Source organism: Melospiza georgiana, chromosome 1, assembly GCF_028018845.1.
Source record: "Melospiza georgiana isolate bMelGeo1 chromosome 1, bMelGeo1.pri, whole genome shotgun sequence".
Taxonomy (NCBI): domain Eukaryota; kingdom Metazoa; phylum Chordata; class Aves; order Passeriformes; family Passerellidae; genus Melospiza; species Melospiza georgiana.
In genome coordinates, this window is record NC_080430.1 from 137,618,213 (window position 1) to 137,636,737 (window position 18,525).

Below are 18,525 nucleotides of genomic sequence, written 5' to 3' on the forward strand. Positions count from 1 at the left end.
ACTCACACAAAGCTATCCTAACATGCTCAAAGATGTCCATGTCAGGAACAATCCTTCCCACTGCTCCACAATGAAAATGTGGGAATGTACAGGTAAAATCCATATATTGGCACTACTGTGCTTTTACCTGGGTGATACATTCATAAATATATTTAAGAATAAATGCTAAAGTACTAAAAAGTTGTGAAAAGATTACAGGAACATTTGCATCATCCATTCCAGGTACAATACTAATCAAGTGGTGACTACTACCCATCAAATACCAGCAATGCTCCCTCAGGTGTGGTCGGCTTTCTGTGCCAGTTTTCACACCATTTCTCACAGAGAATTTACCACTAATTCAAGTGTCTTGAATTTTTATCATCCTGACAAGTGTAACCAGAATCTGTTTCAATCTTAGGTTATGCATCAAGTTATAGATTTGTAAGGAGGCATGTGTGAGGCTGTCCTTGAAGATGATGGTTTCCAGACAATACAGCTGAATTTTTATGAAACAATAGGCAGGCTTTTTCCACCTAACTCTTGCCAATCCTGCTCAGCCTTGTGACTCAAAGGGGAGAAACTGCACACCCATTGCCAACAGGGGCCCCAGTTTTAAATGCTCAAGAGCTGGCATATCCAGAGCTGAGGTTTTGGTCTGGCCTGTGAAAAGGGAGAAAAAACCATCTGTGAAATCTGGAGGCACATCATGTTTGGCTTCTTCCCCAGGATCCCACAGGCTCCCACAATCGTTTATAGCTATCTGCAGGTTGGGAAAATAAATCCTTTCTCTGCACCTTCCTCTACTCCACACCTGGCACACACAGGCTCCCCGGGGCTTCCATGGAGTCCTCGGAGCAATCCCGGGAAGCACGAACAGCAGGGTTTGATCCTTATGGCTTCAGAAAAATGGCCTTCTCTAACTTAAACTGGGGAGAAGGAAGAACAGCGCTCTGAGTGGGATTTCTCCTGGGGCAGGAGCATGCTGAAGGCACGACTGTCGCTGGAAAATCACAGCAAGGGCCCCGTGTCGCCGCTCGCCCGGGCCTCTCCCGGGCCAAGCCCCTCGGGCCGAGGTAGGCCGGAGGCGCCTCGGAGAGAGGCGGGCGCCGTCCCTCGCATTCCTGCCTCAGCAGGGAAGGGAAGGAACGGAGACCCTCCTTCTCCTCTGCTTCCCCGCCCTGCCCTTCGCTTCCAGCCTGCCCCGCTGCTGGGAGCCCCCGCGGAGCCCAGCCAAGGGAGCGGAGCCTCCCCTCCGGCCCCGCGGCAGCGCAGGGCGGCACGGCCAGACAGCCAGACAGGGAGCAATTAAACCCTCCCCTGGCCAGCCCCCGACACTCCCTCCTGCATTTTCCAGTCTGTGGTTACGGCGCTCAAAGGGTTCCATTAAGTCACCAAGTTTTACAGGTTCCTTTAAAAAAAAAAGAAAAAAAAGAAAAAAAAAAGAGGGGGGTGGGGGGAGGTGAGGGGGAGTGCGCGAGAGAAAAGTTTGGTCACGGCAGGGAATGTGTGATCAAAGCTGAGCCCAGGCTTCCTGTTACACCGGGACTATATATATATCGTGTCTTTAATGTTGGGAATGTGAGCAGCTGCTGGAGCCTGGCGCTGACTCTGCCCGATTCCCAGCGCGCTGAGGTTTCTTCCACCGACCACAATGAACAAGTTCCTGTGCTGCACGCTTGTGGTGAGTCCCTTGCAGAGGTAGATGGGCTCTAGGATGCATTGCAGCTTCAGACACCAGCCTGGAGAGACACACGGCTTTTCTTCTGGGCTTTTGTTTTGGATTTGGGGGTTTTGGGGGGATTGTTTGTTTGTTTGTTTGTGGGTTGCTTTGTCTTCTCTCCGTTTTCTTGGTAAACCCTTTTTGTTTCATCTCTCCAAACTTTCTTGGTGAGTTTGGAATGTGATGGACGCGTTCAGCTCCAGGGAGACAGCAGGGATTTTCATCCCATTCTCAAGGTAGTGGCATAAATTGCCTTTATTTTGCTTTTTTTCCTGACTTCCTCCCTCCTTTTATAAGGCCTCATCAGACTGGTCTGAAGCAAAAACCTGTATCGAGTAATGAATTTAGAAACTGTAGGCTACAATGTTTGTTTCTGATTTACAAAAGCTCCATCCCTGCCTGCCTCTAATCTCTGCTGCAGGGGCACTCTCAGGTACTGAGTTGGATTTCTTACCCGGGAAAACCACTGTGAACACCACAAAAAAACCCCACTAGTGTGTGGTTCTTGTCTTGGCTTAGAAAATTCAGCCTCAAATGCAAGAAGGTGATGAATTAGTAGCTGTGTCAGCAGCTATTACAGAAGAAGTTGGGTTATTAAATCTGGTATAAGCCCCTGCTTTAATAAGTTTTTGTTTACTTGGTGATTTAGTAAGATACTTCCAGATGCAAAATTAGAGATGTTAGCAGTGCAGTAAATCTTTCAAACTGTTATTTAATCCATTTAGTCACATGGAATAGTATATGAGCTCAGTTTAATTAAAACCTGCCTACCGACAGATCCTGTGTAACATCTATTTGGAGGCTCTTCATCTTTTGCATAAGGAAACTTTCAAAGAAAAACATTAAAAAATAATATTCAGAGCAGGCTCTTTCCAGCACAGTAACTTGCTTCTGGGTTGTTTTGGTGAGCACAACGGCATTAATGTTGTGGCAGAGCATTAGAACTGAGATCCATTTATTCTGAAAGCTTTTTATAAATGCAACGAGATTTCCAGGATTTGATGAGTAATGCGTGTTTATTACTCTCTGTACAACTTTCTGAAAGAGCTTTTTGAGAAGGAAACCCAAAGTAATTAATGGTGCACGGGAAGTAAAATTTGTCAGGCTTGTGGTCGGCAGATTGAAACGCAGGGGACAACTTTTTCATCCCATGTCTGATGTTGTGCCTGCTTTGTCAATATGAAATCACAGGAAGTTAATCTGGGAGTTTCAGCAATATCTGGTTATCAACCTGGCTTCTTATCTGTGGCTGTCATAAAATAATCACATCAGGATTTTGATTTTGATTAAATGCAATGTGCCTGTTCATGTTCTCCCACAAAGTAATAGCATTTGGTGAAGTTCAGCATAATCCTCTGGCAGATGAGTCTTGGAGCTGAAATACATCAGTGGCAGTGCATAGCAAAGAGATCATCATTCAACTGCATTATTATTATTGTTGTTGTTGTTATTAAATTTATTTTAAATTATTGTGAAATTAAAGTAAAATTAGTGAAGTTTAAGTACTGTCAGATGTGCTAGAGCTCAGAAAAGTAGCTTTAGTATCTGTTTTTAGGAGGTACAGCAACCCTTTTAGGAGGTACAACTATAGATAAAAGTTCTGTGGGTCCGGCTCACATATCGCCCAGCCTTGTTTGGAGACATTGTTTCTGGGGCATGATGTACTTTCAGCCTTGGCCTCTTTGCTAAGGTTTCAGAAAGGTTATTCCTGATGTGGGGGTGCACTCATGTTTGTGTCATTTGCTTGGAACACTAAAGCTGCTTACAAACATTATGAAATTGGACTGAATTGAAAGAAATTCCCCAAAGCTGAATCTCATTACTTGTCACGTAACTATCTTGACCCTTACACTTGACCTTTCTCTATTTTGGATCTCTGGGCACATGTGACATTCTTTTTCTGGCCTGCCTGTTGGGTTTGCTGTGTGTAGGCAGCAGTGGCTTTGCAGCCTGTGAGGGTAGGAGTTATCTTTCTGTCTGACTTTCTTTCTGTCTGCATGTCTGCATGTGTCTTCGTTAAAAATAAAACACTAAGGTTACCAGAAGAATTTTTAAAAGATATTGTGACAATTGAAGTTACACCCACTGTTCAAATCTCATGGAAAACTTAATTTTGCTCCTTCTGTAAAAACACCTGTTTGCACACGGTACTGGACATACATCCTCTAGCTAGCAGTCAGCTGTTAGTAGTTCTGTCAGTGCAAAGGCAGAATGTAGTTGCAGTGGGAACATCCCAGGTTTGGGTTAGCTCTAAATATTGCTGTCACTCTGGTGAATAATGTTCCAAAATGTAAGACAAATATTTTGGAGAGTTATCTGATTCGTTTTCACTGCTTTGTCCCTCTACAGGTTTCAAGGCAAATGTAACTCATAGAAATGAAGACTTTCAATTTAGCACTGCTTTGATAAAATGTAAAACTGTTCTTCATCTGAATTTCATTTTCATACCACTGAAAATGAAACAGTAATTTAGACCCCTAAATTGGCATGAATGACAACTAATGGTGCCTCAAAAAGTCTCTACAAGATTTGACTTTTTGACATATTCCTTTACTGGCAGAGAAATGAGGACAGTGTTTCATAACCTCAGTTTTGAATATGCATCACTCAGGAGAGTCACCAGTTAAACTCCTAATGTAAAAGAGGAGCCTCCACTTCATAAAGTGTCTTCCAAACAAAAATAAGTGCTGTTATGTCCAAAGTGAGTGGATTACAATGAAGCAGTTGGTAGAATGGTAGAAGAGCTTTATAGCTGAACTCCAAGCAGTGAAGATGACTCCATGTCAGGTTTCATTGTGTACCTGGCTCTTGCCACTGTGTACCTGACACTTGGCTGTGGTCTGCAGAAAGGTCCTTTGCCTGGGCAGTGTACTTGTGAGCCTGCAGCCCCCACAGGGCAGGTCAGCAGTGCTGCAGAGCTGCTGGCCCAAAGAGGTTAAACCTGGTGATTGCATGGGCCTCCACAACAGCAAGATGAGGTGGATGAGAGCTAGATGGGAGTCATTTCTGCCAGGATGGCAAGCATTTTACAATGGTGATTTTCAATAGCTGGATGTGGATCTGATCCAGCATGGCATTGTCACATACTGGATCTGAGATACAAGCTATTGATGGAAGAGGACCTTGATAATATCATCCAGTGCTATATTTTGCCAGTAGGATTTCTCTGGACCTGTGCATGATTTCAGTGAGGAATTTTGCCTAAGGGTTGAGGATATGTGAAAGCCTCCTGCCTTTGTTTTGTCCAAATATTTTATATAGAAGGCAAAGTAGGAGACTTGTGAGGTTTTACTTTGAACCCAATGCAAACACTGGGAGCAATCTGACAGATGTCTTGAATGATTATTTATCACACAAGAAAATATGCTTTGGAATACTTGTGGAATGCAAAACAGAAACAGATTTATCTTTCTCAGCAAATTAAACATTCTCCTTTGGTCTACAACCCAAAACCACAAAGCCAAGCTATATAATAATATTTTCATATGCTGAAAAGCCACTCTCTTTTCTGCCACAAAGCACTGATTTAAAGGGATGATGCTTGAAGGATTTTTACTTCATGTACTTTGTCTTCTAGTTCATTTTAATTCAACAGGAGAAGTCAAGCAGCTCTTTGCCTTACATTTAAAGATGAAAGAGAAGGGTGTGTATTTTTTTTTGCCCAAGATCTGAAATGAAATTTTACAATCACATTATTTCTCTTTCAAAAGCATCTTCTAAGGAATCAAACAAATGGACTGCACAGGCCTTTTATGTGTATGCTGACATAAGGATGGTATGGAGAAATATAGCTTCAGGCGTAATGTGCTGAGTGACACAGTGAAAGAACTGCTGTCTAACCTTGAGTAATTCATCTTGAATAAGTTCTCAGCATTTGCTTGCATCACACTGACTTACACTAGACTTATATTTCAGTATTTACAGTTCATCCCAATTCCTCACACTGAGCCAGCCATCCTGAGAGGTGCCCAGGATTTCCTCCAGGGACATGGAGGAAGATTGAGTTCTTCAGTCTTTTTAGCAGTGAGCCTATGACACTAGAACTCCATTTCACCCAATAGGTTGTTAGATGTAGTTAATTATATTAGGTTTTATTCTAGTTTTGGTGTGGGGTTTTGTTTGTTTGTTTGTTTTTGGTTTTGCTATTACAATTTTGTTATTGATAGAATTTCATACTCATATAACAAAAAATCCCCTAACCTTTAGGGTTTTTTTTTTTTTAATTGAGCCTTGCATTTTACTAACCCTAGGAAAACTGTTTATAAATGAATCACACTAGCAATTAATTTGTCAAGATGAAAAAGATACTGAGCATTATTTTCTTCCCTTAGTGCTGGCATATAAAGAATTGGCTGAGGGTTTAAAACTGAAAGAAACTGCCTGGATCTCTTCAGTCCATTTGCCATCTCTTCCAGGAAATGAAATGGGGTATTTGCTTTCAGAAAGGCCTTGAAAGCTATATTTAGGACACATGGGTTTCTTACACCTGCTTCTCAGTGAAAGGCTGTTCCCAATCTTCCTCTGACAAGAGAATCCCCTTTTCATTTGCCAGTATTATCCTTTAATGGAGAAAGTTCTTCTCTCTGAGTTCACTGGCTGTCTGTACTGAGTCCATAGCTTCTCTTGTGACTTGCCAAGCTATTCAATAAGTCCAGATCCTCTCCAGGGAGGAGGTCTCCATTTCCTTTGAAACTTTCTCTGTACTGCTTCCCAGTGAATTATCCTTTCCTAAACAAGGATGAACAGAATTTTACACAATCTTCCAAATGACAAATCCATTAATTTGGTTGTGTGCAGCACTGATGGATGCCAGCTTTGGTTTCAGAAGGGTTATAGGGTGAACATACTCATTGTCCCTACTACTGATTCCAGTAGACTGAAGCTGGACTTGCAATTTCTTCCTTCTTTCAAATTAGCACATTACACCTTTTCCAGCAAGAGCAAAACAGGCCAGGCATGTTTATGGAAGAAATCTTGCTTTCTATGAACCTTTTGGAGAGACCACTGTTCAGAACTAGTAAGTTCAGATCATGGCCCTTTTCTGTGCTCAAATAGTGCTTAGTGAATAGAAGACATTCAGGTGCTTAGTATAGAGACTGCATTTCAATATGGACATTCAGATCAATCAGAGCTTTGTGTAGCTAAGAAACTGCTATCAAGTTGGTCATAGCATAATTTAGGAGAGGAAATGTCAGGAAGGACATAAAATGCATTTAAATGCCATTTTAATTTGTCTTAGGAACATGCTATTGAAGGGCCTCTCCTGATCATCTTTATTTACTGTGTTTTAGTTTCCATATCAGAGCAGCCCTGGAGTGCACAAAGTGGATTTACCAAAGTAAACTGAACTCATGAAAGCAAATCTAGAGATGGGCCCCAGAGACACCAGATGCACTGTAACCACTAATGCATGCTTGTCCATGAGAGCAGATTGAAGTTAGTCCAAAATATCCCCTCAGAATAATATATAATGTGGATGTCAGGTGCTCAGCACCATCTGTTTTGCTCTGCAAATCTGCTGTAACAGGTGATGCAAATTCCTAATGTAAGCACAAACTCACTGTGTGTTAGGCCAGGAGAAAGAACAATTTAGTGATGTTCCCCTCCAGCTTATTCTGTGAACTGGGGGACAAAAGAGTCTTTTCATTCTGTTTGTGCCGAGTTGCTGCAGTAAAAATAGTGAAAATTATATTTCATTATCTTCCACCATTACTACTGAATTCTTGCAAAACATCTGAAAAATAGATTGAATTTACTTTGGCACTTGATGTAGGTTTAAAGATAACTTCTCATTTGCAGGTTGCATATCAATATTCAGAATACTCAATTGTGCTATGTGTGTTTGGACGGCATAGAAAACAATTGCAGATCTTTTTTCTTAAGTACTATCAAGTAACCTACAGTAGTCTTATGAAGTGTGGTATTGGGGATTGAGGTCTAGAAATGTACTTAGCAACATACTGATGGCTATATTTGGTCTAAAAAAAAAGTCCAGAAAAAATGCCCTAAAAAGACCCAAATGCTGTCTATGGCTGTGGTTGATATCTGATGCATAGAAGAGATGGCAGAAATACCACTATTTTTGTGAATTCAGTTTTTGATTTGGGATTTCTTGATCAAAAGATGATGTTTATGTTTAATAGTCCTTTATTATTTTCATCCATTACTATGTCAGGTATCATCTTGAAGTCGACTGTTTGCAATCTCCTATGGCAGTGAGTTGCACAGCTCCCTGTGCCAATAGGTTCACAGTAGTCAAACAGTGGTAATGGTGATATAGTTCTATGTTGAAAATTATGTATAAGATGCTCTGGTAAAGTTCTGAGATATTCATTGCATATCTTTAGTTTGACTGAAGGATCTTTTTGTCATAATATTTTACTAAATAAAATAGTTGGCTCCTGCATACATGTGGCTCAGCCACTGATCAATGGATTACTGAAGCTATGTAATGTATTTCTGGGAAAAAAAGAGAAAAAAAGTGTGATGTACTTTTCTCTTAAAAGCAAAAAGAAAAAAATCAAATGGGAAGACTGATTGTTCTTTTAGCGATGCTAATTTATTTATCCTATTATTATGGGGTTTGGTTATGCTCATTTAGATTAACAATATTCTAGTTGCCATTATTAGTTTATAGTTATTGGTTCTTCCAAGGACAAAACTCAGTATGTCTCACACACATATGGTTCAAGTATTGTTTTGCTCAATTTTTAAAGTCAATTCCTCTCAAATTGTGTTGAAATGTTTTCAATTTTTATTGGTTTGTTTCCCACAGCCATAGGTCCTTCAGGGAGCAGATGCCTCCATTTTCCCCTACAAATTCCTAGGCTTTCATACCCTGATTATTGAATTCTAATTAATTTTAATACTGAATCATCCCCTGCCGCAAAACTCTTTATTTGCCTCATACATGGTTTCCCATGTAAATAGTTGAGTAAGGAAAATAGATAAAATCTTGTTATTCTTGCTCCTACATGTTGCAGAGTAGAGTTAACAGCTATGAAATGATTCACCTACCTTGTTCATTACGTGAAAATGTGTCACCATGGGCAGAGGCACAACCCAGAGGAGCAGATTCTACTGCCGTGACAGCTCTGGGTTTGCGGGGAGCTGTGCACTGCAGAGCAGGAATACTGATGTTTCTGCACAAGGACTGCTGCCCATATGACTGGTTGCTGTCCCTAATAATTTTCACAGTGTCAGATGTTCACCTCTCTTGGGAATTGTCTTGGGTTTCCATAGATATCAGTGTGAAGTGTGGGTTGATGCTTATCTTTGTAGTGCCTGTGCCACATGTTGTAGTCAGATATGTTCTGTGAAGGAAATGTTTGTGTCCATGCAAGTCTTGGACTCTGGGATGCTGTATTATCTATTACTGAACTAAAACCGTAGAAGAAAATGTCACTGTTCACATCAACAATTAATGAGATTACCAGGACTTCCTTATTACTAGAGTCATAGCTGTAGATTTACCAAGGGTGGGGGCATTTTTCCTCAATGTAAAGCCACTCACTATTAAAAAATGTGCTGCACCCTCTTTGTTAAATAGATCACATAAAACAGATCCAGTCATTTAAGGAAAATGGAGTTGTTAATCAAACTTCAAAGACTAATAAGGAATTTCTCACAGTGAAAGGTATTGTGCATTGAGACCACAAGAAAAGTGAGATCTCCATCCTCAAGAAATCTGATAAGTTGTCAGTCAAGGGCATTATTAGTCAAGGGTAGCTGCAAGAGGCTGTAGGGAATATCCATGCTATCTGCATTTCATTCCTCAGCCCAAGTACAGGTGTATGAAAAGTGGATTCATAGATGTGCAATAGGAGAATGCATTTAAGAATACTTTCTTAAGCAATAAGAGTTCCTAAGCTAAGCATCTCATATCACTTGTTGTTTTCTGTGAATTGTGTTAATGCAGATGAAGTTTTAAATTCCAATTCCAAACTCAGTAAGACTATGGCTTTAGAAGTGCCTTGATATGGCAGAAGTGAGGCCCTTAAATGAAGCATCTCAAGAAAATACAACTTCAAAAAAAAAAAAAGTTAATTCCACTTATACTTTGGGGACATTTGAAAAAGAGGAAATACATTTTTGAAATTGAATTGGCAACTCTGTGTTAGCTGACAAGGATTAAATTAGCAATAAAGACAAGTCAGTTAGATCTATAATTTTATTGGATACACTGAAAAATATCTTAGTCAGATCCAGTTTACTTCATCTTTATAAAATAATGTACAAGTTTTGGAAGAGCAGTGGCACATGTAGCCGTGCATGCAGTGCAGGGACAGAGCTGGGTTATCAGTGAGGAGAGTGAGCTGTTGGCAGACCCTGTGGGGATCAGGGTGGTTCTCAAAAGTTATTTTTGTGGTAGACTGACAGAATCACAGAACCAAATTTTCAATTGTAAGACCAAAACAAAGGGATATGGAGGTTGTCTCTGCAGCAAGGCAGGCTGTCTCAGCTCACCAGGTCCCCAGTCACACCAGCAAAGCTGACTGTTGTAGGAAGCAGGAGGACTCTAGCTGTCATGGTATGTGCTGGTACTGAACCAGCTTTTCACAACAGCTGTGAGCCTGTGGTTTCAGGTAGGAAATGAAAGCATTGGCCTGGTCTCTTCGAGCTCACACAATTGAGTCCTTAATGTGCTCTTTGTACCCTGCATCCTTCCTTACCTTTGTCTCAAGCTGTGTCTTCTCCTTTGATGTAGTTGCCACATTACATCCCAAAAGCTTCTGCATATCAGTGCAAAATTGAATGGAAGGCATTAAAAAGTAACCTCTATTGTTCTAGCCATTAATTTCTGTAAAAAATAGTGTAAGAGAAATAGTGTAAGGAATCACCTTTAAAGGTATCTGTGGTGATGGTGCACTACACTGGTCATATTCATATGTTCAGGCACAATTTCTGCTTAAGAGCACAAAGGTGTATGATTCCCACCTGCTGTGCATTGGACAGATTTTCTGGTGCCAGGCAGTAAAAGGTCATTGCCCAGTGATATTAAAAGGGTGTAAATCAGAGAATAGTATCTACATCTATGGAAGGAATCACTTAGGTCGGGAAGATTTGCTAGATAAGATCCTAAAACTTTCCCATTCTTAGACATGGGAGAGTCTGGAAGCTTGCAGGTATCTCAGAAATTTCAAATGCAAATATCTCTTTGAAGATGAGTGACATGAGTAGACTCATAAACTGACTGAAGTGCAGGTTTCCTTGTGATCGCGGTGCTTCCCGGAACTAAAAGGAGGCGATGTTTTGTTTTCCTGTTGCTAGCTCTTGGACATTTCTGTCAAATGGACCTTCCAAGATGACTCTCCCCCCAAGTATCTCCATTACGACCCAGAGACATCTCGGCAGCTGCTGTGTGACCAGTGTCCTCCGGGGAGCTACGTGAGGCGGCACTGCAGCGCCAGCCGCCCGACGCAGTGCGCCCCGTGCCCGGCTCAGTACTACGCCGACGAGTGGAACAGCAACGAGGAGTGCCAGTACTGCAGCACCGTGTGCAAGGAGCTGCAGCTCGTCAGGCAGGAGTGCTCCAGCACGCAGAACCGCGTCTGCGAGTGCGTCCCGGGCAGGTACCTGGAGCTCGAGTTCTGCTTGAGGCACACGGAGTGTCCGCCCGGCTCCGGGGTTGCCCAGGCAGGTGGGTCCCGCTCCTCCATAGGCACAGGCGTAATCGGAGCTCGGCAGCGCGTCCACGAGTCGTGGCAGTGACAAGATTAGGAAAGAGGCTTGTCCAGATGAAATTGCAGGACAGTAAATTGTAAAGCCAATTGAACTTGTTCTAATCTGCATCATTTGGACTGTAGCCAAAGGAAGGTTTCTCAGTGGAATACCCTGCTCCTGCTGTAATATATAACTTAATGGCAGTAGCAAATGTAGCAAATTGCACTCTAATGAGAAACATGATGGATTGCCTCTTTTAAAGGAACATTATCTGGAATGTAGTATTTGTGTGTGTGAAAAATAATAATGGTTTTCATTTTGAAATCTGCTGTTTCAAGCAACCGTATATCTTGACAAACACCAGGAGCACTACATGTTTGACACCAAGTATATAATTATAACAACATTAATATAGCTCTAGTGTCACTGCAATATGTGGTAATAATTAATTATCAGCATCCTAAGTGGAATTTTCCTTTCTTAGAGAAACTGTTACTATTATCAAGCAAACAACCATTTCTTTGTCAAGCAAGCTGGCACAGTGCTGAAAGTCTGGTGGGAATATAGAGCAAAGCAGCACTTTTCAGTGGAGCGTATTCTTCATTTAAGACAACATAAATTGTTAAACCAATAATTTGTTCTTCCCTCAAAACCAAATACATCATTTATTGTTTGGCAAATGCTGTGGCCCAGTTTAGCTCCAGTATTTAACACAACCTGAAAGAATTGCAAACTGTCATTGTACCAGAGCTTGATAACTGCCTGGAGAAGAGCACTGAGGAAGGAAATGCAGAAAATCAAAGTGTCTCAGACACCTGCAGGCAGAATGATTTCCCTAGAAATGATGTACCTGGAGTGAGAAACACTAGGGCTGGCCTGTGCATTTTAGTGCTGAGCTGAATGACAGGCTGGAAGTCCTTTTCTGGGTTATGAACCTCTCACTGGAGAGCAGCTTTGGCAGAAGGAGAAATGTCACTGCTGTAGCTGCTCACTAGTCCTTGAGTAATTGGTTGATGAAGCTTTACCCTGATCCCCTTCCACTGCTAAGCATTTCCACCTGGCAGTTACCACATTTCCATATTGTAAACCTTCATTAACCTAAACCATTATACCCAGGAGTTTGGGTTAATGAGGTTCCACTGTATCTCAGCAGCAAGTCAAAAGAGACTGGAAACAAAAATCCTCAGAAAGACTTTGGGAGATGAAAGCATAAATTGTCTGAGCAACCAGCCTACTGCATCCCTCTGAGCGCGGTGAAATATGGCAGACAAATTTCAATCCCTCAGATCAGAATGAAGCAAACTTTTAAAGAAGATAAAATGTTGAGTTTTGTAACATCTTGAAAAGTTTGTTTCCGAAAGACCATCAGATTGAACCAGCTAAACCCAAGCAGACCTCAAAAAAGGAATGAAAACATTGTAAAAATAATTGCATCCCCCTGTGTCAATACCACTTTTTGTGGTGAGGCAACAACTAAGAGTTTAATAAGCATGTACTGCTTATTTGTAAGTAATAATAAGTAATAAGTAAGTAACTGTGTTACTGCTTTTTGCCATATGATAGCCTTGAACTTTGTAATGAGGCACATTCAGGTAAATAAAACCTAAGAGCAGAAAAGTATGATTCCACTCCCTCACAGGGAGATGGTGTGGTCCAGTGCTTCATTTAAGGCTTAAAGCATTAGAATTCTGTTTCCCTGGTGCTCATTGCTCATGATTACACTGGGATATCACCTTTCTTTGTAGTCCCTTTTTGTGAGTGAAGATTAAGGCTTTGCTCCTTTCTGCCGCGGCGGGCCCTGGATGAGGCAGGGTTTCGAGCTGTTGTGCTGGGAAAGCAGGCAGCTCTGTCTCCCCCGTGGCTGCTGCCGTTTCCCTGGGAAGAATGGGGGATTCCAGGAGGGTTGGAGGGAGTGGCAGAAGGGCAGGCAGACAGCGGCAATTCGTGTCCTTAACAAGAGCGGCGAAATAAACAGTGAAGAAGCTGGCAGAGCTGGAGAGTGACTTTATGCTCAGTCCTGAGAACACTGATGGAGAACGCGGTATATTCCTCCCTTGTGCTGCAAAGATTATGCAGCAAGCTGTGAGCAGAACGACGCACCATTTGCAGGAACACTCCTTTCTTCCGCTTCCCCGCAGCCAGCACACAGCCGAGCTGTGTGTGGCAGGGAAGTTGCTGAAATGCAGCTGCCTCAGGCCAGCTAATCGCTGCCCGCGGGTGCAGGTGCCGCCCGCAGCCGTGTCCAGCAGCGCTGCGGGCAGCGCGCACTGCGCGGGGGCGATGCTGGGGCTGCAGGACGCGCAGGCTTTGCCAGGGGGCTGGCACATACAGGGACCCTGGCAGCTACAAACTCCTTTGTTTCCACTCGTTGTCTGATGAAGTGCTGGGTCAGGTTGTGTGCAAGCACTCTTCTTGATTTCACAGCTGATTGAAAACTCGAGATGCATAATACTCTTTTTCTCTAAGGATTTCCCGAAATAAAGAAAAGATTGCTAAAAAGCTAACATTAAAATAAACATCCACATGTAAATACTAAGAAAATACACTAGATGGAGGTATTTTCTTATTCAAATACAGTTTCCAATTTTTTCAAATAAATTTTAAGCATGTGCTTAAGCTCATGTTCAATAATGCAGTATTAGATACCAGACTTCAGGCACTTGTTAAATGTTGGATGAATAAGGATGAATTAGGAGTGAGTATACAGCAGTTATTGGTGCTGTTACTTTCCTGCCACTGGTGGTTAGACTGCATAGTTTCAGATTTCATGGATTTGTTTTCTTACTATGTTAGAACCATATGTTGTGATTCTCTAGTTGTATGATATATTTAGTTCTGAAGTAAAACTATGCATTATAAATCACCAAGTAGAACATGTATGTCTATTAAATATTTTTTTTAATATCGGACACTGCTTTCTTTGCTTTTAATAACACTTTATTCAGGGCCCAAAAAGAATTTCAAAATTGTTGTCTTTAGTTGATATTGAATTGGATTGTATTTTTATCTAGAACTGAAGTAACCCATTCAAGTAAGGCTCTGGGCAGTCATTGCAGAGTGAAATTCAGAATTTTCAGAGTGAAAATTTTTGTCCACTTATTTACTTTACAGAATATTTGTATAGTTGAAGGATGAAGATCAGACATAGCATAATGTGTGAATAGACTTGAGTAATCAAGGTTATAAAGATATTACTTTACTAAATTACTGATTTAATCAGTAATCACCGATTTTAAACTTGGTAACATATTTAAGAGTACTATTTACTGTATAACATCAGCAGGAACATCCTTTTCCTAAGGCATCTTCTGTCTCTTTTTCTTCCAAAGTGATTCCTTAATAGATCACAAACATGAAAAGCAGAAGCATGATAGTTTAGAGAGGAATGGTTTTTTTGCTGTTTTCTTTTTAAATTTTTTTCTCCATAGTTGAGGTTATATGTAATTGGATGCATTGTTTTCCTGTTTCCACAGGTACCCCTGAGAGTGACACTGTATGTGAGAGATGTCCAGAGGGATTTTTCTCAAATGAAACCTCCTCCAAAGCAGCCTGTCTTAAGCACACAAACTGTAGTGCCCTGGGTTTCAAAATAGCTTTGAAAGGAAATGAGGTTCGTGACAACATCTGTCAGGAAAATACAGATCCGACACCTCAAAAATGTGGAATAGGTGTGTATCATATTAAGGAAGAGTCCTCTGAAAACATACCTTTAGTTATTGTTAAAATTAATTTACTAAAATCCAGGATAAAAATACCTAGCTTGTTAGCTCTTTCCCTGCTATGGTGATGGCCATAGTAGAATTTTAATTATTGTAGCTCAGACCAAAAAGAACTCAAGCACAAAGAGAAACAGCACTACAAAGACAAGTTCTTAGTCTGTTTTTTAAATACTGTTTCTTATCATTCTTGCTGCTTGGTTGTTGTTGTTTTTTGTTTTTGTTGGTTTTGGGGTTTTTTTCCTGAGACAGTTAAGGTAAGAGATCAGAACAATTGACATCTTCTCTTTCTCATTTCAGATGTAACCCTGTGTGAGGAGGCTATGTTCAGGTTTGCTATTCCTACTCATGTCACACCTAACTGGCTGAACATACTAGCAGACAGCTTGCCTGGGACAAAGGTTAGCACAGAAAATATTGAAAGGATTAAACAAAGGCACAACCCTCAAGAACAGACCTTCCATCTTTTGAAACTGTGGAAGCAGCAAAACAAAGAACAGGATATGGTCAAGAAGATTATCCAAGGTATCTTATTGTGATAGCATATGCATTATAAAAAACCTTCTGAATGGCACTTAAAAATTGCTTGGATCAAATACCCCCTGGGGATGTGTTGTGCTTAGAGAGGGGCCTGCAGGCCTTCACTGAGATACATCAATGCCATAAGCATAGGGAAGTCAAAGGGAAGTAGGAACAGAATTCCACTTCTCCAGATCAGTCAAGGACTGAATTCTTTCCAGACTTGTTGCGTACTTTGGAGTGAGTGTTGTGCCGTGACCAAGGTCCCCTTTTCAGACTGCACAACATACAAAGAATTTTGATCAAGTGAGGAAAGTGTTTCCCACTGTAATATCTGAGCAGCCGAGGTTACAGGGAGCTGGTTCCCTGCAGCTGAGAGTGCAGTTTGTCTTCTGTAAAGTAGAGGTTGATATTTGTGACTTTATGAATACATAGAGAGGCTTTCCTTTCTTTTTCCCTTCTGGTATCTTTGTCATGCTGATTCATTTGTTTATTTGATTCGGCTTTGTTTGTGCTGAACCTACCAAGACATGTTTCAAAAATGAAATAGTGCTGCAGTATTAATAATAAGGTTTTTTACAGTAGTTAGGCCAACTCTTTTCATGTAAACCGCCATCAACAATCACCACATTCAAATGACATTTTGTCCACTCAGAATAGATTTGAAAAATGCTGCAGAAATGTTTTTTTTACCCCTCTGCTATTTAGTATGTATGCTTAGGTCAGTCTAGGAAGTGTCTAGAGTACTTCAAAATTCAAAATTGCTATTTTAACAAAGCTTGCCTAGGCATTTCTGAAGAGAATGAGCTAAATTTTCATTCACTGGAAGCAAATACTAGGAGTCCTCTCACGTACACACAACATTTTACAGGATAGATGGGCCCAAAAAAGCAAAGATGAGAGAATTATTTGAAGCAAAGAAATTTGGAAAGCAAATTCAGCTTGGAATTTTGGAAGGCTTTTTGCAGGCTACAGCAAAGTTGTAATATGCTGTACTTAGCTCTCTTCTCTTTTTGCTTTCTATAGATATCGGTCATTGTGAAAACAGTGTCTTAAAGCACGTTGGCCACCTGAATCTCACCTTTGAACATCTCAACACGCTGATGGCAAGCCTGCCAGGCAAGAAAGTGGGAAAAGAAGATGTTGAGCGCACAATGAAACTATGTCAATCCACAGAGCAAGTTCTGAAGCTTCTCAATCTGTGGAGAATAAATAATGGTGACCAAGACACCATTAAAGGTTTAATGTATGGACTGAAGCACTTGAAAATGTACCACTTTCCAAAACGAACCATCCAAAGCCTGAAGAAGGTGATAAAGTTTCTTCACAGATTTACAATGTATAGATTATACCAGAAACTCTTTTTAGAAATGGTAGGGAACCAACTTAAATCTGTGAAAGTAAGATGTGTCTAATTCAAGATACGTTTCTATCTCCACTGACTATTCTTCCCTAATTACTGCCAGCAGTAATTAAACTGGAACGTTATTTCCCCACATTTTGATTTACTATTTATAGAAATGCCTGACTGGAATAGTTCTAAGTCTCCTGCAGTGGTTTTGAAGGGGTTTTTTTTGCTGTTTTTTTTTCTTTAATAAAAATCACTTTTGTAAAAGCTATTAACCCGATGGTAATGCTAAGGGCCTGATTCTGCAATTTTGCACATTCAGAGTTGAAAAGTCCCACTATAGTCACTAGATGAGAAAGGAATGCCAGACCAGGCTCTACTCCAGTATTTGCTATTTATATTCTTCAAGGAATAAACCTTTTTGTTGTACATATTTATTAAGTTAAATGGATATGAGACTGAATTTTAGGAAGAGAATTGGAAAGCACACTGTATATTTTCTAGCTAAACAAATATGATTCCATATATTTTTCTGGCAAAATTTTGTAGCATGCCCTAAGAGTTATTAATTTCTTTACATTTTGTATTTAAAAAATGTATTATTGCTTAGTATTATTTGTATAAGTTGTGGTATCTTTTGGTAAGGATGTTTTAATTTATCCAATGATTTTAACTCAAATACAGTGAAAATATAGCTCAAGTGACCTGAATATTTAAATATTCTGTGAGGAAGTGAATGTACCATATTTAAGAAGCTGGATTTTTATATAGAATTTCATAATCTTATTTTATAAAGCAATTAAATTTTTCAGTTTAGTTTTTGACTGGTGTTTTACTCTTGATTCTAAAGTAGGAACTAATTACAAAGACAGACTATGTGGATTTTGCACTTTATCTTGGGCTGGGGTCTCTGCTACTCCCTGTCTGGTCTAGTAGTTAATATGTGAACCAAGTAAATATTGATCATGGAATTTCATGGTCACTGCAAAGGTGTAGAAGAAGCTACAAAAGTCCTTCTGGTTCCAGTCTAAAAGGACCAGGTGGTTGTGATATGACCGATTACAGTTCCATAGACACATTTGGCCCAGCACCACTCTTGGCCCAGTGACGTTCTTGGAGAGCTCACAACCTCTGCCCTAACCACAGCTTGTAATTTCATGGAGGAAAGATGATGCATGGGCCTGACAGGCTTGGAAAGCCTCACATATTGCCACTGTGTTTAAAGGAAGGGAGCACTGAGAGGTCACATAAAAAATTGTCATTTACCATTTCTCTCAGCTACAGAATGAGGCACCTACAAAGCCCTGAGCCCCGTAAAAGCAGAACAGAGACTGGATGAGTGTCATTATCAAAAGCTCACAATTTTAAGGACCAGTGGTCGTTCACAATGCAAGCCAAAGGGGTTTTTTTCCTGTAAACCATGTGAACAGAGCTTGAATATTCAACATATTCTTTTCCATTGTGTAAGGAAAGGAAATCCATAAGCATTTAGCCTTGCATGACAAATATTCTTCTATTAGAGATGAGAGCATCTTAAGCAAAGAATGAGAAAGAGATTTCTGCTTGATACGATAGGT

The 18,525-nt window shown here is 40.6% G+C and overlaps 1 protein-coding gene across 1 annotated transcript; it reads left to right on the top strand.

Annotated features, from left to right (window-relative positions):
* Positions 1–1,460: 1,460 nt before the first annotated feature.
* On the top strand, positions 1,461–17,765 carry TNFRSF11B (TNF receptor superfamily member 11b). The gene is made up of 5 exons (XM_058030037.1): positions 1,461–1,663; positions 10,973–11,342; positions 14,839–15,033; positions 15,382–15,606; positions 16,627–17,765. The coding sequence occupies exons 1-5, from the start codon at positions 1,634–1,636 to the stop codon at positions 17,013–17,015; spliced, it is 1,209 nt and encodes a 402-aa protein (XP_057886020.1). The 5' UTR covers positions 1,461–1,633; the 3' UTR covers positions 17,016–17,765.
* The last annotated feature ends 760 nt before the right edge of the window (positions 17,766–18,525 follow it).